Here is a 24,395-nt window from a genome sequence, read left to right as displayed (position 1 = left end):
GGAGGCAGGCAGATCACAAGGTCAGGAGATTGAGACCGTCCTGGCTAACACTATGAAACCCCGTCTCCACTAAAAAAAAAAAATACAAAAAACTAGCTGGGCGTGGTGGCGGGCGCCTGTAGTCCCAGCTACTGGGGAGGCTGAGGCAGGAGAATGGCGTGAACCCGGGAGGTGGAGCTTGCAGTGAGCCGAGATCGTGCCACTGCACTCCAGCCTGGGTGACAGAGCAAGACTCCATCTCGAGAAAAAAAAAAAAAAAATTAGGCTGGGTGTGGGGACAGGCACCTGTAATCCCAGCACTTTGGGAGGCCAAGACAGGAAGATCATTTGAGGTCAGGAGTTCGAGAACAGCCTGGCCAACATGGAGAAACCTTGTCTGTACTTAAAACACAAAAATTAGCCGGGCATGGTGGTGGGCGCCTATAATCTCAGCAGCTTGGGAGGCTGAGGCAGGAGGATCACTTGAACGCAAGAGGCGGAGGTCGCAGTGAGCCGAGATTGCGCCACTGCACTCCAGCCTGGGCAACAGAGAGAGACTCCGTCTCAAAAAGAAAACAAAACAAAAAAAGTTGAGTTGAGGCCCCAAAGTGCAGCCCACGATTCCGACAAGGCTGAGCACAGTAACTCTCTCCCCGTCCTGCATTTACTTAGTCCTTCCGTGTGCACTTTTCTTCTCCTCTACTCTACACCGGGCAGTGAACAAATAGACCCGATTCCTAGGTCTAGGGGTGGGAAATGAACAATAAACATGCAAACAGAAAAATCAAGATCTTTTCAGAAAGTGATGGTGAGCTAGAGGGTGGCTGGGCTGGGATATTTTCACCAGGGTGTTCAGGGCAGGCTTCTCGGAGGAGGTGACATTTGTGCAGAGCCCTGCAGGAGGTGAAAGAGCCAGCCAGGTGGACTTCCGGAAGCAAAGCCTTCAGGTGGAGGAAACAGGGTGTGCAAAGGGCCTGAGGAAGGTGTGGTGTTGGTTTACTGGAGGAACAGCAAGAAGGCCAGTGTGGGTGAAGGGCAAGGAGCTGAGGTGAGAGAGTAGATGAGGGGAGGATTCTGGGCATGAGGCCAAGGTCAGGGCTGGACTTTATACTAAGGGCAGTGAGAAGCCTTGGGGAGTGGAGACTTTATGTAAGGAAGGGTACGATCTGATTTCTGTTTTTGTTTGTTTGTTTGGAGACAGGGTCTCACTCTGTCACCCAGGCTGGAGTGTAGTAGTTCGATCTCAGCTCACTGCAACCTCCCCGTCCCCTGGGTTCAAGCAATTCTCCCACCTCAGCCTCCTGAGTAGCTAGGATTACAGGCGTGCACTACTATGACTGGCTAATTTTTGTATTTTTGGTAGAGACGAGGTTTCACCATGTTGGTCAGGCTGGTCTTGAACTCCTGACATGAGGTGATCTGCCTGCCTCAGCCTCCCGAAGTTATGGGATTAGAGGCGTGAGACACCATGCCTGGCTTAAAAAATTTCTAATGCCTGTTGCAGTGGCTCACACCTGTAATCCTAAAGCTTCATGAGGCCAAGGTGAGAGGATCACTTAAGACCAGGAGTTCAAGACCAGCCTGTGAAACATAGTGAGACCCCTTGATTCACAAAAAAAAAATGTTTTTTTTTTTTTGAGATGGAGTCTCGCTCTGTCGCCCAGGTTGGAGTGCAGTGGTGCAATCTCGGCTCACTACAACTGCTGCCTCCCAGGTTTAAGTGATGCTCCTGACTCAGCCTCCCAAGGAGCTGGGACTACAGGCGCCTGCCACCACACCCAGCTCATTTTTGTATTTTTAGTAGAGACGGCGTTTTGCCATTTTGTTCAGGCTGGTCTGGAACTACTGACCTCAGGTGATCCACCTGCCTCGGCCTCCCAAAGTGTTGGGATTACAGGCGTGAGCCACCGCGCCTGGCTAACAAAACATTTTTAAATTAGCCAGGCGTCATAGTGCGCACTTGTAGTCCCACCTACTTGGGAGGCTAAGGTCGAAGGATCATTGAGCCCAGGGGATGGAGGCTGCAGTGAGCTATGATTGCACCACTACACTCTAGCCTGGGTAACAGAGCAAGACCCTGTCTCAAAAAAAAAAAAAAAGAAAAAAAAATTTAAGAGCACCAACTTTATGCCAGGTATAGTTCCTGCACTGGATAACAACAGTTAACAAAATAGATCAGTTCCCCACATTAGCTAGGAGTGCTTTAACAGACAGAGGTTTCTTTATCTCTCCAATAAGAAGTCCAGGGCTCGCATGATAGCTTAAAAATACCATTAACAATCTCAAATCTGCCTGTAATCCCAGCATTTTGGTAGACTGAGGTGGGTGGCCTGGCCAACATGGTGAAATCCCATCTCTACTAAAAATACAAAAAGTTAGCTGGGTGTGGTGGCATACACCTGTAATCCCAGCTACTTGGGAGGCTGAGGCAGGAGAATCGCTTGAACCTGGGAGATAGAGGTTGTGATTAGCCGAGATCGTGCCTGCACTCTGGCCTGGGCAACAAGAGCAACACTCTGTTTCACAAAAAAAAAAATGGGGCCCAGAACAACACCCCCTTGCCTGAGGCCTAAAATAGGTATTGAATTTGTAGAATTATAGACAGAGATGTTAACACACAGCACAGAACGGGAAAAGTAAATTTTTTTTTTTTTTTTTTTGAGACAGAGTCTCCCTCTGTGGCCCAGGCTGGAGTGCAGTGGCGCGATCTGGGCTCACTGCAAGCTCCGCCTCCTGGGTTCACGCTATTCTCCTGCCTCAGCCTCCCGAGTAGCTGGGACTACAGGCGCCCGCCACCACGCCCGGCTAATTTTTTGTATTTTTAGTAGAGACAGGGTTTCACTGTGTTAGCCAGGATGGTCTCGATCTCCTGACCTCGTGATCCACCCGCCTTGGCCTCCCAAAGTGCTGGGATTACAGGCGTGAGCCACCACGCCCAGCAAAAAGTAAATTTTTTACATTGTGCATTCATCTATCGATTCATTACTTTCAAGAAGTCCTTACCAAGTACCTTGGATGTGTTCGGCTCTGTGCCAGATGCCTAGGTCCCTGGTGACTTGAAGCCTCCCTTCTAATGGAGGGAGGTGGAAAACACACAGATGTTATAAATATCTACCCCTTAAAGTATATCAGATCTTGAAACATGGAGTTTCTCTCTGGCCGTCTTTTTGTTCAGCTCTGTTTGCTTCCAAGTTGCACCCCATCTAATTCCCTTCTTTCTGGAGGACGGTTTTCTACATCTCCCCATAGGATGCCCCCATGGCCTGGGAGTTTCTCACAGCATCCTGGGGATGCTTAACAGCAGTGAGTTTAGAACCAGATGGAGGCCGGGCCCAGAGGCTCACGCTTACAATCCCAGCACTTTGGGAGGCTGAGGCGGGCGGATCACTTAAGGTCAGGAGTTCAAGACCAGCCTGGCCAACTTGGCGAAACCCCATCTCTACTAAAAAGACAAAAATTAGCCAGGTGTGGTGGCACACACCTGTAATCCCAGCTATTCCATAGGGTGAGGCGAGAGAATTGCTTAAATTCATGAGGTGGAGGCTGCAGTGAGCCAAGATCGCGCCACTGCACTGCACTCCAGCGTGGGCGACAGAGCAAGACTCTGTCGCAAAAAAAAAAAAAAAACAAAAAAAAACCAGATGGTCCTGGGTTCCAATGGGAGCTACACCCCTTACTTGCTCCTGAGCCCGAATTTCCGACTCCCTATTACGGGGGTCAACAATCCCTCCTGCCCATCAAGTGGCTCTGGGAAATGGTTCTATGTCACAGCCCCACATACTGAGGATCTGATTGGTCCAGCTGGGGGGCGGGGCAAGTGTCTATGCCAGCATGGACCAATCAGCAGCATGGTGGGGTGGGGCGTGGTCATGTGGTTTGCCCAGCTGGTCTTCCGCATTCAAAGGTGCGAGGAACCTATGGGCAGGAAAAGCCTCACATTTGTCTCTAATCACCCTTCTTTCACCAGCCTCATGCCTTCTCGTCAGCTTTGAAGCTTGATGGGCTCCTCAGCCCTCTTCCCAGGGCTCCCCCATCTGGAGAGCCCTCTTGTGCCCGGCACCTGTAGTCTTCCTTCACATTCCCCTGCTTGGGGAATGAAGTTTTTCCTTCCTCAATTCCCTTTTCTCCCTTTCATTAATCAATTTCTTTGCCAACACTTGGTTATTGTCAAAATGAAGAACTGTCCCTCCCCCTTCCTTGATGTCAGTGGTTTGAGGGGTTTCCTTCTGTCTTTTTAGAGCAGTGCTGGGGAACCTCTGCATCATTTACAATTTTCTAGTAGACACACTGAAATTTATTTTTATTTTATTTTTTTATTATTATATATTTTTTGAGACGGAGTCTCGCTCTGTCGCCCAGGCTGGAGTGCAGTGGCGCAATCTCGGCTCACTGCAAGCTCTGCCTCCCGGGTTCATGCCATTCTCCTGCCTCAGCCTCCCGAGTAGCTGGGACTACAGGCGCCCGCCACTGCACCCGGCTAATTTTTTTTTTTTTTTTTTTGTATTTTTAGTAGAGACAGGGTTTCACCATGTTACCCAGGATGGTCTCGATCTCCTGACCTCGTGATCCCCCCGTCTTGGCCTCCCAAAGTGCTGGGATTACAGGCGTGAGCCACTGCACCCGGCCTGAAATTTACTTTATGATTTTTTTTTTTTTTTTTGACATGGAGTCTCATTCTCGTCCAGGCTAGGGTGCAGTGGTGCGATCTTGGCTCACTGCAACCTCCGCCTCCCGGGTTCAAGCAATTCCCCTCCCTCAGCCTTCCGAGTAGCTGGGAGTACAAGTATGTGCCACGATGCCTGGATAAGTTTTTTTTTTTTTGTATTTTATTATATGTATGTATATATATATTTAGAAATATGACTGACTTTATTGCTTTCTGTATAATTTTATTTTTTGTATTTTTAATAGAGACGGGGTTTTACCATGTTGGTCAGGCTGGTCTCGAACACCTCACCTCAGGTGATCTGCCCATCTTGGCCTCCCAAAGTGCTGGGATTACAGGTTTGAGCTACCACACCTGGCCTCAAAATTTATTTTATGTACTCCAATAGTTCCAAAATGTTATTTTGACATGCAATCAATATAAAAATTAATAAGATGTTTTATGTTTTTATTGGTACTTTTTGGCGGGGGATCTAGTGTATAGTTATCCTCATGGCACATGTTAGTTCGAACTCGGTGTATTTCAAGAGCTCAATAACTACATCTGGCTAGTGGCTGTCACAACAGACTGTAGAACTAAAACTGTATTTTTAAAATATGTTCTGTTATTTTTCTTCCCTCCTTGCCTTCTTCTCTTCTCTTGTTCCTTTCTTCCTCTTCCTCCTTCTCTTCTTTCTCTCACTTGTACTTTTTTCCCTTCGTCATCTCTTCCTTTGCTTTCCTTCACCCTGATGTCATTCAGGGTCTTCATGCCCTGGATCTAGATGACATTGGCTCCAACCCCTCTTCCTGAGAATTCTGCAAATTCCTGGGTTTCTCGCGGTCACCCTGGCTTCTAGCTCCTTTTTGCAGGATTTAATTCACTTTCTGGACCATCTCACTGGCCACAGTTTGTCTTCCCAGTTCCAGGGCTTATTACCAGAATTGGAACCCACCCCTCCCTTAATCCTCACATAAACCCCCACTGGCAGTAAGCGGGGCTGTGGACTGAAGACTGGGAACAGCACTGTCCTGTAGAATGAATTCGGCATGCACTGAAGTGTAATTCTAAGGTTTTTTTTTTGTTTTTTTTTTTTTTTTTTTTTTTTTTGAGACGGAGTCTTGCTCTGTCACCCAGGCTGGAGTGCAGTGGCCGGATCTCAGCTCACTGCAAGCTCCGCTTCCCGGGTCTACGCCATTCTCCTGCCTCAGCCTCCCGAGTAGCTGGGACTACAGGCACCCACCACCTCGCCCGGCTAGTTTTTTGTATTTTTTTAGTAGAGACGGGGTTTCACCGTGTTAGTCAGGCTGGTCTCGATCTCCTGACCTTGTGATCCGCCCGTCTCGGCCTCCCAAAGTGCTGGGATTACAGGCTTGAGCCACCATGCCCGGCCTTAATTCTAAGTTTTTAGTGGCCACATAAAAAGACCTAAAAAGAAGCAGGTGGCCGGGCACGGTGGCTCACGCCTGTAATCCCAGCACTTTGTGAGGCCGAGGCGGGAATATCACCTGAAGTCAGGAGTTCGAGACCAGCTTGGCCAACATGGTGAAACCCCGTCTCTACTAAAAATACAAAAATTAGCCTTGCTGTGGTGGCGCGTGCCTGTAATCCCAGCTAATCAGGAGGCTGAGGTAGGAGAATCGCTTGAACCCGGGAGGCAGAGGTTGATTCGTGTGCCGTGATCACACTACTGCACTCCAGCCTGGGTGACAGAGTAAGACTCAGTCTCGAAAAAAAAAAAAAGAAGAAGAAGAAGCAGGTGAAGCCGGGCTAGGTGGCTCACACCTGTAATCCCAGTACTTTGGGAGGCCAAGGCAGGTGGATCACTTGAGGTCAGGAGTTCGAGACCAGCCTGACCAATACGGTGAAACCCGGTCTCTACTACAAAAATTAGCTGGGCACGGTGGCGGGTGCTTGTAATCCCAGCTACTTGGGAGGCTGAAGCAGAAGAATTGCTTGAACCCAGGAGGCGGAGGTTGTAATGAGCCGAGATCGGGCCACTGTACTCCAGCCTGGGCGACAAAACGAGACTTCATCTCAACAACAACAATAAAAAGTAGGTGAAATTACTTTTTCTTTTTTTTTTTTTGAGATGGAGTCTCGATCTGTTTCCCAGGTGAAACCATGTTAGCCAGGACGGTCTCGATCTCCTGACCTCGTGATCTGCCTGCCTCGGCCTCCCAAAGTGCTGGGATTACAGGCGTGAGCCACCGCGCCTGGCCGGAAATTACTTTTAATAATATATTTTACCTATGTCCAAAATATTATTTTGACACGTAATCAGTATAAACATGGTTGAGACCGTTTGCATAATTTTTTTTCCCCACATGCTGTCTTTGAAATCAGGGGCATTTTACACTCACAACACATCTCGGTTCAGAGTGGCCACATTTCAAGTGATCCATAGCCCTAGTGGCGTGTCACTGCCACACTGGACCGCCCAGGTCAACATCACCCAAACGCAAAAAGTTTCCTAGTGAACATAATGAATAGAACACATAAAAGGGCGCTGGCTGCACCCCAGGACCCTGGGACTTTTTCACTTCCTTACTCAGAACATTCTCCCCAGCCAGCCTGCCGACTCCTCTCTCCCTCTTCCCGCTTCTTCCGTTTTATTCCTCCCCAGCCCTTCCCTCCAGGAAGGACCCTGAGAATTCCAGATTCTCTCTCTCTCTCTCTCTCTCTCTCTCTCTCTCTCTCTCTCTCAGGCAAAGCAGAGTGCCTTTCCAGGCTGCCACCTCCCACCCCTACTTCACTTGCACCTTCCTCAGAAGGCAGGGATGGCTGCAAACAGAATCACTTTCCTCTTTTACCCCTTCAGGGATACCTCACACTGCCAGCTTGCTCAGTCCTTGCAGTTGGAGAGCAAGAATTCAGAGACTCTCGGTGGGGAGGGGTGGAAATCCCACGAGATGGGGTCTCGCTCTGTCGCCCAGGCTGGAGTGCAGTGATGTAATCTCAGCTCACTGCAACCTCTGCTTCCCGGGTTCAAGCGATTCTCCTGCCTCAGCCTCCCGAGTATCTGGGATTACAGGCATATATCACCACCCCCAACTAATTTTTGTATTTTTAGTAGACATGGGATTTCACCATGTTGGCCAGGCTGGTCTTGAACTCCTAACCTTAAGTGATCCACCTGCTTCGGCCTCCCAAAGTGCTGAGATTACAGGTGTCAGCCACCATACCCAGTCGATGCCACTTTCTGAATCTACTTGGTTCCCAAGTTTTGGATAGCAAGTGGTGAGAATGTGACTAGCAAGAGAGACGAGCCCCATCTCTCAAAATGAACCTAAATCTGTCCCCGCCTTGAGTTCAGAGAAAGCAGGATACCTGTATTTTTTTTTCCCCATACAAATGTCAGCCACATCACCAGCCTTTAATAAGTAAAAATAGCTGAGACCTCATCCCGTGTCTTTTTATAGATATTTTTCATCTTTTTTTTTTATTGAGATACATACATAGATACAGTGAGGTACAGTGAGGCACAAAAAGCATGTAACTCATTATTTATACATTCATAGACAGCCATGTGACCAGGTCCAGACTGAGATATGGTGAATTTCCCAGCTTCTCATAAAGCTTCTCCTGCCCCTCCAGTCACCACAGAATATCACATAATTAGTTTTGCCTGATTTCGAACATCCTCTAAACGGAGTCAAACAGTGCATTTAAGACCTTTCTGTCTGGCTTATTTTCCTCAGTGTTATCACCAGATTGTTCCTTCATTGCTGAATATCATTGAGTATACAATTATATAAATGTACCGTAACTCTTTCATTCTACTGCTGGTGGACATTCAGGTTATTGCCGGTATTTGGTCATTATGAACATTCCGGTTTTTTTTTTTTTTTTTTTTTTGAGACAGAGTCTCTTTCTGTCGCCCAGGCTGGAGTGCAGTGGCGCAATCTCGGCTCACTGCAAGCTCCGCCTCCTGGGTTCGAGCGATTCTTCTGCCTCAGCCTCCCCAGTAGCTGGGATTACAGGCACCCGCCACCACGCCCAGATGATTTTTGTATTTTTAGTAGAGATGGGGTTTCACCATCTTGGCCAGGCTGGTCTTGAACTCTTGACCTCATGATCCACCTGTCTCGGCCTCCCAAAGTGCTGGGATTACAGGTGTGAGCCACCCTCCTCGGTCTATTCCTGTATCTTTTTAATTTACTTTGATGTTTATTATATATCAAGTCCTGTTCTAACTAAGTTCAAATTAGTTTGCAAAAAATTAATCAAATCAATGTTTTGATTCATAGTCCTGGAGACTAGGTGTCCTCTTGGCTCCTTCAGAGGGCTGTGAGGGAAGGATCTGTCCAGGCCTCTCTCTCCTTGGCTCTTGACTCTTGATCCCTGTATCTGTTCCCATCATCTTCCCTCTGTGTGCGTCTCTGTGGCCAAAGTTCTTTTTTTTGTTTTGTTTTTTGAGATGGATTTTTGCCCAGGCTGGAGTGCAGTGACATGATCTCAGCTCACTGCAACCTCCACCTACCAGGTTCCAGTGATTCTCCTGCCTCAGCCTCCCTCCTGTAGCTGGGATTACAGGTGTGTGCCACCAAGCCCAGGTAATTTTTGTATTTTTAGTAGAGACGGAGTTTCACCATGTTGCTCAGGCTGGTCTCGAACTCCTGACCTCAGATGATCTGCCTGCCACAGCCTCCCAAAGTGCTTGGATTACAGGCATGAGCCACCACGCCCGGCCCAAGTTCCCCTTTTTATAAGGACACTAGTCATACTGGACTAGAACCCAACCTAATGATCTCATTTTAACTGGATTCCCTCTGTAGAGGCCCTGTCTACAAATAAGGTCGCATTCTGAAGTACCAGGGGCTAGGACTTCAATTTGTGAATTTGGGGGAGGGAACACAACTAAAACCCTAAGATCTCATAAAAATCTTAGGTGGGTATTATTGGAAACATGAGGAACAGCAAACTTCCTGCATCTAAGTGGCAGAACTAGGACTTGAACCGTGACAGCCCAGTTCTACAGCCCAGTTTCTCACCACTAGGCTATATTGCCTCACATGTGCCCTGAGCAACCCAGAATCACTCCTTTTGTCCCCTCCCTGGAAGCTTCATGATTCACAAAGGACACCCCTGTGTTCCTCATTGTCATCTCTTGCTCTGATTTCCTGCTTCTGCTGAATTCTTTTTCCCCAGTATCCCTTGTTACTTATTTTTTTTTTTTCTAATTTTTAGTTCTATATTTATCAGAGTTCTCCATCCACATAGTTTGGAGAGTCAAATACAAGAATTTTAGTTTAGTTTAGTTTGGTTTTGGAGTCAAGGTCGCACTCTGTCACCCAGGCTGGAGTGCAGTGGCACAATCATAGCTCACTGCGGCCTCAAGCTCCTAGGCTCAAGCGATCCTCCCGCCTCAGCCTCTCAAGCAGCTGGGACTCCAGGTGTGCACCCCCACATCTGATTTATTTTATTTTATTTTATTGAGATGGAGTCTTGCTTTGTCACCCAGGCTGGAGTGCAGTGGTGCAATCTTGGCTCACTGCAACCTCCGCCTCCTGGGTTCAAGCGATTCTCCTGCCTCAGCCTCCTGAGTAGGTGGGATTACAGGAGCTGCCACCACACCCAGCTGATTTTTGTATTTTCAGTAGACACAGGGTTTCGCCATGTTGGCCAGGCTGGTCTCGAACTCCTGACCTTAGGTAATCTGACCACCTCGGCCTCCCGAAGTGCTGTGAATACAGACACGAGCCACCAGGCCCGGCCTAATTTTAATTTTTAAATTTGTATCTGTGTGTGTGTGTGTGTAGAGATGAGGTTCTCACTATGTTGCTTAGGCTGGTCTTGAACTCCTGGGCTCAAGTGATCCTCCTGCCTCAGCCTCCCAAAGCACCAGGATTACAGGCATGAGCCACCGTGCCTGGCAAGAATTTTCTCTTTAAGGAAAAAAATGGCACCCTCCATTTCTCTCACCCCAAAAGAATCTACCTTCACCTCATTTATTGTGTGATTTTGCGATTTATCTCCCTATCTCTAAATACCATGTTTGTATGACTACCTCTTGATTTTTCAATTTTAGGCATTTTCCATCCGCTTCTCACTATGGAAGACATACTCATACTCTTATTTAAATCAATTCAGCCTCCCACATTGTGACTCTGACTAGATGAATATTCAGTGTTTACATGTTATGACTATGTAAATGCTCTCACAGCTGCCACAGTAGTAAACCATGATTACTTTCCTCTCCTACACAATTCTTTGTTTTTCTTTCTTCTTTTTTTTCTTGAGACAGGGTCTCACTATGTCGCCCAAGCTGGAGTGCAGTGGCATGATCTCAGCTCACTGCAATCTCCGCCTTCCAGGTTCAAGTGATTCTCCTGCCTCAGCCTCCCGATTAGCTGGGACTACAGGCGTGTGCCACTGCACCCAGCTAATTTTGGTATTTTTAGTAGAGGTGGGGTTTCACCATGCTGACCAGGCTGGTCTCAAACTCCTGACCTCAAGTGATCGGCCTGCCTCGCCTCCCAAAGTGCTGGGATTACAGGCATGAGCCACATTTGCCCAGCCGAGATGGGGTTTCACCATGTTGGCCAGGCTGGTCTCAAACTCCTGAGCTCAAGGGATCTGCCCACCTCAGGCTCCCAGTGTTGAGATGACAGGTGTGAGCCACTATGCCTGGTCTATTTTTCTTTTTCTTTCTTTTTTTTTTTTTTGAGACGGAGTCTCGCTCTGTCTCCCAGGCTGTAGCACAGTGGCACGATCTCCGCTCACTGCAAGCTCTACCTCCCGGGCTCAGGCCATTCTCCTGCCTCAGCCTCCAGAGTAGCTGGGACTACAGGCACCCACCACCATGCCTGGAGAATTTTTTGTATTTTTAGTGGAGACCGGGGTTTCACCGTGTTAGCCAGGATGGTCTCAATCTCCTGACCTCGTGATCCGCCCGCCTTGGGCTCCCAAAATGCTGGGATTATAGGCGTGAGCCACCGTGCCCAGCTGCCTGGTCTATTTTTCTTGAGTTAGTAACTGTCTTTTTGTCTTTTTTCGTTTTCCTTCTTTTTTCAGTTGCTTCATGGCTGAGTTTTCTTTGTAGTTAACTAATTCAAACCCAAATTATCTGTTAACTGTCTAAATCTCTTCTTAATATGTTCAGAAGTATCTTAATATACTTAATATGTTAGAAGTATCAGACACTAGGCCGGGCGTGGTGGCTCAAGCCTGTAATCCCAGCACTTTGGGAGGCCGAGACGGGCGGATCATGAGGTCAGACCATCCTGGCTAATATAGTGAAACCCCATCTCTACTAAAAAATACAAAAAACTAGCCAGGCGAGGTGGCGGGCGCCTGTAGTCCCAGCTACTCGGGAGGCTGAGGCAGAGAATGGCGTAAACCAGGGAGGCAGAGCTTGCAGTGAGCTGAGATCCAGCCACAGCACTCCAGCCTAGGCGACAGAGCGAGACTCCGTCTCAACAACAACAACAACAACAACAACAAAAAAAAGAAGTATCAGACACTCTGTTAATTTCTTTTTTTTTTTGAGACAGGGTCTCACTCTGTCACTCAGGCTGGAGCACAGTGGCACAATCTCGGCTCACTGCAGCCTCTGCCTCCTGGGTTCAAGCAATTCTCATGCCTCAGCCTCCCAAATAACTGGGATTACAGTCGTGCAGCACCACGCCCAGCTAATTTTTGTATTTTTTGTAGAGTGGGGTTTCGCCATATTGAACAGGTTGGTCTCAAATTCCTGGCCTCAAGTGATCTGCCTACCTCGGCCTCCCAAGTGCTGGGATTACAGGTGTCAGTCACTGTGCCTAGCCTTGTCAATTTCATCTTATTGAAGAAGTTGCTCTTGTGGCCTTATGGCCTGCTCCAGCCTGGGGCACAGCCCCCATCTTGGGATCACATTTCACCTTCATCCCTTCATCTCTGGTTTGGATCCTGTTGTAGCACAAATTCTAACTCTTTCTGGGTTTTGCTTCCTTGTTCTTTTGAGCATCCTGACAGAGGCACATAGCGGGTATATTTTTGGAGACGTCGCAAATCTGAAAAGTCTTTTTTCTGTCCTTGTACTTGATGGACAGTCCGGCTGGGTATAGAATTCTGGATTAGAGCTCATTTTCCTTCAGAATTTGGAAGAGTCACTCTTATTGTTTTCTAATATCCAGTGCTACTATAGAGAAATCCAAGGTCATTCTTATTCCTATGCCTTTGTATGTAACCTGTTGTTTGTTTTCCTTGTCCTTGGTGGACTGACATTTATCATTGACATGCCTTGATCTGTTTTTGTTTTTGTTTTTTTTTTTTTGAGATGGAGTTTCACTCTTGTTGCCAAGGCTGGAGTGCCATGGCGCGATCTCGGCTCACTGCAACCTCTGCCTCCCAGGTACAAGCGATTCTCCTGCCTCCGCCTCCCAAGTAGCTCTGATTACAGGCATGTGCCACCATGCCCAGCTAATTTCTTTGTATTTAGTAGAGACAGGGTTTCACCATGTTAGTCAGGCTGGTTGCAAACTTCTGACCTCAGGTGATCCACCGACCCCAGCCTCCCAAAGTGCTGGGATTATAGGTGTGTGCCACTGCACCCGGCCTGTTTTCCTTTCTTTTCTCTTTCTTTCTTTCTTTTCTTTCTTTCTTCATTTCTTTCTTTCTTTCTTTCTTTTCTTTTCCTTTCTTTTTTTTTTTTTTTCTTTTTGAGGCAGAGTCTCGCTCTGTCGCCCAGGCTGGAGTGCAGTGGCTGGATCTCGGCTCACTGCAAGCTCCGCCTCCCAGGTTCACGCCATTCTCCTGCCTCAGCCTCCTGAGTAGCTGGAACTACAGGCGCCCGCCACCTCGCCCGGCTAGTTTTTTGTATTTTTTAGTAGAGACGGGGTTTCACTGTGTCAGCCAGGATGGTCTCGATCTCCTGACCTCGTGATCCGCCCGTCTCGGCCTCCCAAAGTGCTGGGATTACAGGCTTGAGCCACCGCGCCCGGCCTCTTTTTTTTTTTTTTTTTTTGAGACAGGTTTTCACTATGTTTTCGAGGCTGGTCTTGAACTCCTGGGCTCAAGCGATCCTCCTGCCTTGGCTTCCCAAAATGCTAGGATTACAGGCATGAGCCGCTGCACGTGGCCATTGATCTGTTTTCATTGCTGGGTCTTTCAATCGTATCCTCATGTCATTTGTTCTGAGAAAATTTCTTGAATTTTCTTAAATTCTTTTATGTACAATATCTCCCTCTCCTTCATGTCTCTGTTTGTTTATTTATTTATTTATCTATGTATTTATGTTTAGAGACAGGGTCTCACTCTGGAGTGCAGTGAGGCAATCATAGCTCACGGCAGCCTTGGGGTCAGCCTGTTGGTCAGGCTGGTCTTGAACTCCTGACCTCAAATGATCCACCCACCTTGGCCTCCCAAAGTCCTGGGATTACAGGCGTGAGCCACCACGCCTAATTAAAGGCCAGGCGCAGTGGCTCACACCAGTAATCCCAGCACTTTGGGAGGATGAAGAGGGCGGATTGCCTGAGGTCAGGAGTTCGAGACCAGCCTGACCAACATGGTGAAACCCCATCACTACTAAAAATACAAAAATTAGCCGGGTGTGGTGGCAGGCACCTGTAATCCCAGCTACTCGGGAGACTGAGGCAGAATCGCTTGAACCTGGGAGGTAGAGGTTACAGTGAGCTGAGACTGGGACATTGCACTCCAGTCTGCGCAACGAGAGCAAAACTCTATCTCAAAAATAAAAAATAAAACAAAAATAAATAAATAAAATTTAAATGCAAATAGCCATATGTGGCAAGCTAGTGGTTGCCATAGAGGACAGCACTAGAAAATTCCATCTTTACAATGAGGCACAAGGGAGAGGCAGCTCCCAGGGCTCTGGCCAGCTCGCGGGCCAAACGTGGGCTTACCCTACCGCTGCGGGCAAGCAATGCCGCAGGGGGAGAAAGGAAATGCATGTCCTAAAAGGAAATAGAGAAACACAGCTTCTCCTCCCAACCAGTTCTTGGTGCCCATTCCATGAGAGATGTCCAATTTCTCACTCACTCAAGAGGGGCAAAAAAGGAAATATCGAGGCCCCTTGCCCTAATGTAAGCATTATTTTTTATTTCTTTTGGATCAATTAAAATATGGATGAATTCACACTCACACATTCCAAACTAACAGTACACACTGTTCTCATCTTGCCTCTTTCCACAGAGAAAGCCCTTTTGGCATCTTTTCCGTGTTAATGGAATCCTACTTCTCAGCTCCAGTGTCTGGGCCATGGAAGGCCTCCCTTGGACCAGTCTGAATTTACTCATTTGGCCACTTCTTTTCTTTTCTTTTGAGATGCAGTCTCGCTCTGTCACCCAGGCAGGAGTGCAGTGGTGTGATCTCAGCTCACTGCAACCTCCACCTTCTGGGTTCAAGCGATTCTCCTGCCTCAGCCTCCCGAGTAGCTGGAACTACAGGTACACGCAACCACACCCAGCTAGTTTTTAAATTTTTAATAGAGATTGGGTTTCACCATGTTGGCCAGTCTGGTCTTGAACTTCTGACCTCAGGTGATCTGCCCACTTCAGCCTCCCAAAGTGTTCTTGGGATTACAGGCGTGAGCCACCATGCCCGGCCCACTTCTTTGCTTTTGAACTTCTTTTTTTAAAAAATTTTAATTGTATTTTTTTTGTACAGATGGTCTCACTATGTTGCCCAGGATGGTCTCAAACTCCTGGCCTCAAGCGATCCTCCCACCTTGGCCTCCCAAAGTGATGGGATGACAGGCTTGAGTGACCACACTAGACCTGAACTTCTTTTGTTAAATTTATTCCTAAATATTTTCTTTTATTTTTATTTCTATTTTTTTTGCTGGTCTCAAACTCCTGAACTCAAGGGATCTGCTGGCCTCGGCCTCCCAAAGTGCTGGGATTATAGGCATATGAGCCACCACAACCGGCCTGGAATTCTTTTGATTTCATTTTGATTGTTCATTGCTAGTATACAGAAATATAATTTATTTTGTATATTTTATAATTTATTTCGTATATTGATCTTGTCTCATGAACCTTGTTGAACTTTTTTTTTTTTTTTTTTTTTTTGAGACAGAGTCTTGCTCTGTTGCCCAGGCTGGAGTGCAGTGGCCGGATCTCTGCTCACTGCAAGTTCCGCCTCCCGGATTTACGCCATTCTCCTGCCTCAGCCTCCTGAGTAGCTGGGACTACAGGCGCCCACCACCTTGCCCGGCTAGTTTTTTGTATTTTTTAGTAGAGACGGGGTTTCACCGGGTTAGCCAGGATGGTCTCGATCTCCTGACCTCGTGATCCGCCCGTCTCGGCCTCCCAAAGTGCTGGGATTACAGGCTTGAGCCACCACGCCCGGCCCCTTGTTGAACTTCTATTAGCCGTAATAATTTTTATTTTGGATCTTTTGGGATTTTCTATATACAATTCTATTAATTTGCTAGGGCAGCCATAACAAAATACCATAGACTGAGTGGCTTACACAACAGAAATGTATTGCCCCACTATTGTAGAGGCTAGGTCAAAATCAAGGTGTCAGCAGCGATGGCTCCTTGTGAGGGCTGTGGGAGGACCTGTTCCAGACCTTCCCTTCCTCCTTGGCTTGTAAAAAACTGCCTTCTTCCTCTGTCTCTTCACCTTGTCTTCCCTTTAAGTGTCCATTCAGCCACTTCTATTTTTGTTTTGTTTTGGAGACGGAGTCTAGCGCTGTTGCCCAGGCACCATCTCAGCTCACTGCAAACTCCTCCTCCCAGGTTTAAACAGTTCTCCTGCCTCAGCCTCCCGAGTAACTGAGATTACAGGCACGTGCCACCATACCCAGTAATCTTTGCATTTTTAGTAGAGACGGGGTTTTGCCATGTTGGCCAGGCTGGTCATGAACTTCTGACCTCAGGTGATCCATCCTAGGTTCAGCAATTCTCCTGCCTCAGCCTCCCGAGTAGCTGAGATTATAGGCACCCGCCACCACACCGGGGTAATTTTTGTATTTTTAGTAGAGATAGGGTTTCGCCATGTTGGCCAAGCTGGTCATGAACTCCTGACCTCAGGTGATTCGCCCCCGGCGGCCTCCCAAAGTGCTAGGATTAGAAGTGTAAGCCACCACGCCCAGCTGTTCACCCATTTCTTATTAAGCACCTAGTGTGTGCTAGGCACTGTCCTAGACCCTGTGGATACACTGGTGAATCAGACGGGCAAAGTCCCTGCCTCATAGAACTTACATTCCAGTGAAGGGAGACATACAATGCATGGAATAAATGAGAACATTCTATAGTGCATTCCAAGGGGATACATGCTATGGGTAAAAATAGGGCAGGGTGAATGCATTTGGGAAACTGGGGCAGGAGGCTGGAGGTTGCAGTATCAAATAGGGTGCTCAGGAAGGTGTCTTTGGAGCAAACACCTGATGGAGGTTGTAACTGCCCAGTGGGTTCACCTTGCCTGCTGCCTAGACAGAGGCGATTTATCAAGACCGGGGCGGGGGGGGATTGCAATGGAGAAAGAGTAATTCACGCAGAGCCGGCTGTGCTGGAGACCCCGTTTTATTATTACTCAAATCAGTCTCCCTGAGCATTTGGGGATCAGAGTTTTGAAAACATCATTTGGTGGGCAGGGGCTTGGGAAGTGGGGAGTGCCGATTGGTCAGGTTGGAGATGGAATCACAGGGGATCAAAGCGAGGTTTTCTTGCTGTTTTCTGTTCCTGAGTGGGATGGTAGAACTGGTTGAGCCAGATTACCAGTCTGGGTGGTGTCAACTCATCCATCGAGTGTAGGGTCTGTAGAACATCTCAAGCACTCATCTTAGGTTTTACAATAGTGAAGTTATCCCCAGGAGCAATCTGGGGAACCAGAGGCTGCATGACCCCTAAATGTAATGTCTAATCTTGTAGCTAATTTGTTACTCCTGCAAAGATAGACTGGTCCTCAGGCAAGAAGGGGTCTTTTCAGGAAAGGGCTATTACCGATTTTGTTTCAGAGTCAACCCATGAACGAAATTCCTTCCCAAAGTTAGTTTGGCCTATGCCCAGGAATAAGCACAGACAGCTTAAGGGTTAGAAGCAAGATGGAGTTGGTTAGGTCTGATTTCTTTCACTGTCATTCATAATTTTGCAAAGGCGGTTTCAAGGTAAGAGAGTGAGTCAGGCAGCTACCTGGAAGAAGGATGTTCCAGCAGGCAGAACAGTCAGTGCAAAGGCCCTAGGGTGGGAGCAAGCTGGAGAGGTCCAAGTACATCTCCCAGGCCAGAGTGAGGGGTGCTTGGGAGACGAGGGCAGACAGGTAAGGAGGGATGGGGGGTGTCAGGTGCCACAGGGCCTCGAAACTCAAGGTGATCCAAGTCACTCTGAGTGACGAGGGGAGCCAACGGAGGGTGGTGAGCTGAAAAGGGACAGTGCTGACTCAAATGTTAAGATTCCTCTGATGACAGAGTAAGAACAAACAAGAAAGAAAGGACGGATGCAGGGAATTTTAATTTTTCCCAAACCTACACCCAAACAAAGGCTGTAGGAAATGGCTGAGGTCTTTTTGTTTTGTTTTTGAGACAGGGTCTCCCTCTGTCACCCAGGTTGGAGTGCATGGCACAATCATAGCTCACTGTAACCTCAACCTCCTGCCCTCAAGCAATCCTCCCACCTCAGCCTCCCAAGTAGTTGAGATGACAGGCGTGTACCACCAAACCTGGCTAATTTTTAAAGTTTTTGTAGAGACAGGGTCTCCCTATGTTGTCCAAGCTGGTCTTGAACTCCTGGACTCAAGCAGTCCTCCTGCCTCAGCCTCCCAAAGTGCTGGGATGACAGGCATGAGCCAGGGCCCCTGGAATGGCTGAGTTTAAATAGATATTTAGGGACCATGAGGGCGTGGTAGGGTGGATGTGAGAGGGGAGGGAGACAGTATATCCCAGAACAACTGAGCAAACAATTGAAAGTGAAGGCTGTTAGAGCTCCTCTTTCTGAAATCTCTCAAATATTTCCACCACTGGGAACTTTGACTTTTGGCTTTCTCCAAAATATAACTGGAGTCTCTCCTTCCACTCCCCATTGTCCTCTAAGGACCCCGGAGACACTCCTTCCATCTTATCCCAGTCCCAGCCCCTCCATCCCTCCCCTTCAGCCTAACTCTAGAAACTGCATGTGTTCTTTCCGCTTAAACATCAATAGCAATTCACCTTTCACCCCCAAGGGCACCTTCCTAAACAAAGAGAAACATAGGGAAAAATTACAGTTTGCCTACAAGGCAGAAGTGCCTGCAGGCAGTGGCTGTATTTTTCTCACCTATACTTATGTTTCCAGATGTCATCTGGGAACTCCCAGTTAGGATCTATATAAAATTAATTCAAACCCCATTCTACAACAGTGGGATGATGAATGTCCTCCCCAGGTTTCTGCTAATTCTCCAGAGCTTCACATTCTCCACCCCCGGGTCTTTGCTTCAGCTAGACAGACATTCAGTTTGGGGAATCCACTTCCTGTCTGTTTCCCCACTTAGCACGTATGGACTAATTCAGTCCTTTTCCCTAATTTCTATGCAACCAGCCACACACACACGGCATTTATATGTGAGCCTGTGAGTGTGTGGACAGGATTTTTCTGAAGGTTTGGGGACACAGGAGGACTTAAATCAACAGACAGGCTCACCACTCAAAACTGGAGGTTAAGTATTCCCTGGAAGATCCTTTGGCTTCTCTTCAACTCAGCATCCAGCCATGCTTTTTTTTTTCTTTTTTTTTTTTTTTTGAGATGGAGTCTTGCTCTGTCGCCCAGGCTGCAGTGAAATGGCTTGATCTTGGCTTACTGCAACCTCTGCTGCCCAGGTTCCAGCGATTCTCCTGCCTCACCCTCCCGAGTAGCTGGGATTACAGGCGTGCACCACCATGCCCAGCGAATTTTTGTGTTTTTAGTAGAGATGGGGTTTCAGCATGGCCAGGCTGGTCATGAACTCCCGGCCTTGTGATCCACCTGTCTAGGCCTCCTAAAGTGCTGGGATTACAGGCATAAGCCACCCCCCTTGGCCCTAGCTTGTCTTATCTGTCTTTATCTTTATCTATTGTCTTTATCTATCTATCTTGGCTTCCCAGAACTGTGCTGTACAATACTTACTTCCATTTAAATTAATGAAATTACATAAAATGTGGCCAGGAGCTAAGGCTCACGCCTGTAATCCCAACACTTTGGGAGACTGAAGCGGGCAGATCACCTGAAGTCAGGAGTTCGAGATCAGCCTGGCCAACATGGCAAAACCCCGTCTCTACTCAAAGTACAAAAATTAGCCGGGCATGGTAGTGCACGCCTATAAACCTAGCTACTTGGGAGGCTGAGGCAGGAGAATCACTTGAGCCCGGGAGGCAGAAGTTGCAGTGAGCCAAGATTGTACCACTGCACTCCAGTTGGGTGACAGAGCAAGACTCTGTCTCAAAAAAAAAAAAAAAAAAAATTCCACCCCTTTGTCACACTGGTCACATTTCAGGTGCTAGAGAGCCATATGTGGCTCTTGGCTGTCATGCTGGACAGCGAAGAGGGAACATTCCATCATCAGAGCACGTTCTTTTGGATAATGCTGGACTCGGGAAGGAGAGGTACCTCCCTCTAAGAACTAGTCTAATGTCTGCAGTTAAGATGACCAAAATTTTACCGCACAACAAATATCATTAAGTAAATAAATATGAAATTATATATATATATTTTTCTTTTAGACAGGGTCTCACTCTGTCACCCAGGCTGGAGTACAGTGGTGCAATCTCAGCTTACTGCAACTTCTGCCTCCCCGGTTCAAGCGATTATTCTGCCTCAGCCTCCTGGGTAGCAGGGACTACAGGCGCCCACCACCGCTCCCGGCCTAATTTTTGTATTTTTTTTTTTGAGACGGAGTCTCGCTCTGTCGCCCAGGCTGGAGTGCAGCGGCCGGATCTCTGCTCACTACAAGCTCCGCCTCCCAGGTTTACACCATTCTCCTGCCTCAGCCTCCTGAGTAGCTGGGACTACAGGTGCCTGCCACCTCGCCCGACTAGTTTTTTGTATTTTTTTAGTAGAGACAGAGTTTCACTGGGTTAGCCAAGATGGTCTCGATCTCCTACCTCGTGATCCGCCCGTCTCAGCCTCCCAAAGTGCTGGGATTACAGGCTTGAGCCACTGCGCCCGGCCTAATTTTTGTATTTTTAATAGAGACGGGGTTTCGCCCTGTTGGCCAGGCTGGTGTGGAACTCCTGACCTCATATGATCCGCCTGCCTTGGCCTCACAAAGTGCTGGGATTACAGGTGTGAGTCACTGCACCCGGCCAATATGAACTCATATTTTATATAGGATTCTGGGAGTAATTTTTTTGTCCATTTGTTTTGTTTTTAGAGACAGGGTATCCCTCTGTCACCCAGGCTAGGGTGCAGTGGTGTCATCATAGCTCACTGCAGCTTCAGACTCCTGGGCTCAAGGGATCCTCCTGCCTCAGCCTCCTGAGTAACTGGGAATATAGGTGCATCACCACACCTGGCTAATTTTTTTTTTTTTTTTGAGACAGAGTCTCGCTCCCTCGCCCAGGCTGGAGTGCAGTGATGCGATCTCAGCTCACTGCAAGCTCCGCCTCCCGGGTTCACACCATTCTTATGCCTCAGCCTCCCCAGTAGCTGGGACTACAGGTACCTGCCACCGTGCCCGACTAATTTTTTTTGTATTTTTATTAGAGACGGGGTTTCATCATGTTAGCCAGGATGGTCTCGATCTCCTGACCTCGTGATCCGCCCGCCTCGGCCTCCCAAAGTGCTGGGATGACAGGCGTGAGCCACCGCACCCGGCCTAATTTTTTTTTTTTTATAGAGGCAGGGTATCACTATGTGGCCCAAGTGTTGGGATTACAGGCATGAACCACCACACCCAGCCTAACTTTTTAAAAAATACACCCCATAGGTTGGGTGAGAAAGCTCACGCCTGTAATCCCAGCATTTTGGGAGGCTGAGGCAGGAGGATTGCTTGAGCCCCGGAGTTTGAGACACCAGCCTGGGAAACAGAGTGAGACCCCATCTCTAAAAATAAAAGAAAAATATACATATACATATTTTAAAAATATATAAAATATACCCCATACCTCCTCACCTGTCAGATCATAAGCATTTATCTGATACCACAGAAGAGTTACACAGTATTCCTCTGTGTGGATTCATTTATTCATTCACTCATTTATTCTGCAAATATCTATCAACCCCATCCTACGTGCTAGGAACTATGCCCCAGTCACAGATGAGAATGAGACCAACTGGGACCCTGGGGGTCTTGCAGTCTCATGGGGAAGGTTGAGATGAATCAAACCACCACAGAAATAAATGTAAAATGACAGCAGTTGTAAATGAGAGTGATAGCAGCATGTGCCATAATAAATGCATCCATGAGAACTAACTCTACAGCCCTGCGCCTCTTCCCACCAAGTCTTAGAAATCAGGGCCTAGGTTGGGCACGGTGGCTCATGCCTGTAATCCCAGCACCTTGGGAGAAACTCACTTTGAGAGGCCAAAGTGGGCCGATAACCTGAGGTCGGGAATTCGAGACCAGCCTGACCAACGTGGAGAAACCCTGTCTCCACTAAAAATACAGAATTAGCCGGCCGTGGTGGTACATGCCTGTAATCCCAGGTACTCCGGAGGCTGAGACAGGAGAATCGTTTGATCCGGGGAGGTGGAGGTTGTGGTAAGCCCAGATCACACCATTGCGCTCTAGCCTGGGCAGGGCCTAGGCCAGGTGTGGTGGCTCACGCCTGTAATCCGAGCATTTTGGGTGGCCGAGGGGGGTGGATCAACTGAGGTCAGGAGTTCAAGACCAGCCTGGCCAACATGGCCAAACCCTGTCTTTACTAAAAATACAAAAATTAGACAAGTGTGGTGATGTGTGCCTGTAGTCCCAGCTACTCAGGAGGCTGAGGCAGGAGGATCAGTTGAACCCAAGAGGTCAAGGCTGCAGTGAGCTATGATGGTGCCACTGCATTTCAGCTTGGGCAACATAGTGAGACCTTGTCTCAGGAAAAAAAAAAAAAGAGTTCTTAAGACTAGATAGAACAATGCCTGGCACAAAATAAGCGATCATTCACTCGCATTATTATTTTTTTCCTCATTTCCCCTTCTAAGCCTCAATCCTCCTCTTTATTTGTTTTGAGATGGCATCTCTCTCTGTCGCCCAGGCTGGAGTGCAGTGGCTCGATCTTGGCTCACTGCAACCTCTGCCTCCCAGGTTCAAGCGCTTCTCCTGCCTCAACCTCCTGAGTAGCTGGGATTACAGGTGCCCGCCACCACACCAGACTAATTTTTGTATTTTCAGTAGAGATGGGGTTTCACCATGTTGGCCAGGCTGGTCTGGAACTCCTGAGTTCACAGGTGATCCACCTGCCTTGGCTTCCCAAAGTGCTGGGATTATAGCCATGAGCTACCATGGCTGGTCTCAATCCTCTTTTTTAAAATGCAAGAGTAAATGGACTCCTTTGGAGGACTACGGTGAGGACTAAAGGAATAACTATTTCATTCTGTTATGGCTGTGCGCCATGGCTCATGCCTGTAATCCCAGCACTTTGGGAGGCCGAGATGGGCAGATCACGAGGACAGGGGTTCAAGACCAGCCTGGCCAACATGATGAAACCCTGTCTCTACTAAAAATGCAAAAAGTAGCTGGACATGGTAGTGGGCGCTTGTAATCCCAGCTACTTGGAGGCTGAGGCAGGAGAATCGTGTGAATCTGGGAGTTGGGGCTTGCAGTGAGCCGAGACCATGCCACTGCACTCCAGCCTGGGCAACAGAGTGAGACTCCATCTCAAAAAAAAAAAAAAAAAAAAAAAAGTCACAGCTCACACCTCCTTTGCGTGAGGTACTATCTAACCTTTGCCTATAGTCCCTGTTCCTGGGGAGGCTGAGATAGGAGGATCGCTTGAGCCCAGGATTTCTGGTCCAGTCTGGACAACAGAGCAAGACCCTGTCTCTTAAAAACATACTTTTGCAACAACTCTGAAGGGAGATATTGCTGCCACGCCCATTTTACTGATGTTGAAACTGAGGTACAGAGAAGTGCAATGATTGGCTCAAGAGCTCAGGGCCAGTTAGGATTTGGAGCAGTTGGAGGTTAGAGGTGAGGAGGTTCCAGGCCTGGCAGCCAGGGCATCTAGGTGGGACTGACCCTGCCCTCCATTCCCCCTCCGTCCAGGAAGCTGGATGCCTTCATCTACGACGCTGCGGTGCTCAACTACATGGCCCGCAAGGATGAGGGCTGCAAGCTTGTCACCATCGGCTCCGGCAAGGTCTTCGCCACGACAGGCTATGGCATCGCCCTGCACAAGGGCTCCCGCTGGAAGCGGCCCATCGACCTGGCGCTGCTGCAGTTCCTGGGGGATGGTGCGGCTGCGCGCAGGGATTTCCACAGTGGAGAGGGGGAGGGCGAGGCCCCTGGGTTCTGGGGAAGAAAGGGACAAAGACCCGGACACCAGGGTCTGAGGGAGGAAGGGGCTACATTCCCACATCACAGATGAGGGTCCTCAGAGGGTACTCATAGCAGGTGACTTTTGACCGCCCCTCCCCAGATGAGATCGAGATGCTGGAGCGGCTGTGGCTCTCCGGGATCTGCCACAATGACAAAATCGAGGTGATGAGCAGCAAGCTGGACATCGACAACATGGCGGGCGTCTTCTACATGCTCCTGGTGGCCATGGGCCTGTCCCTGCTGGTCTTCGCCTGGGAGCACCTGGTGTACTGGCGCCTGAGGCACTGCCTGGGGCCCACCCACCGCATGGACTTCCTGCTGGCCTTCTCCAGGGTACGGGGCAGAGAGGGAGGCAAAGAAGGGGAGATGACGGGGGCAGGGGACAAAGGTAAAGCCGGGCAGAG

At 48.4% G+C, this 24,395-nt stretch overlaps 1 protein-coding gene across 1 annotated transcript in view; it reads left to right on the top strand.

Moving 5' to 3' along the window:
• The window catches only part of GRIN2D (glutamate ionotropic receptor NMDA type subunit 2D), a 51,379-nt gene that overhangs the window by 24,505 nt on the left and 2,479 nt on the right, over window positions 1–24,395 (top strand). Inside the window, exons 10-11 of the mRNA XM_007997424.3 lie at window positions 23,719–23,906; window positions 24,092–24,324. Of these exons, the coding sequence (XP_007995615.1) occupies window positions 23,719–23,906; window positions 24,092–24,324 (421 nt within the window). The remainder of the gene's footprint in view (window positions 1–23,718; window positions 23,907–24,091; window positions 24,325–24,395) is intronic.

This window comes from Chlorocebus sabaeus, chromosome 6, assembly GCF_047675955.1.
Source record: "Chlorocebus sabaeus isolate Y175 chromosome 6, mChlSab1.0.hap1, whole genome shotgun sequence".
In the NCBI taxonomy this organism is placed as follows: domain Eukaryota; kingdom Metazoa; phylum Chordata; class Mammalia; order Primates; family Cercopithecidae; genus Chlorocebus; species Chlorocebus sabaeus.
Note: the sequence above shows the minus strand (reverse complement) of the source record. Positions and strands in the feature narration are given on the sequence as shown.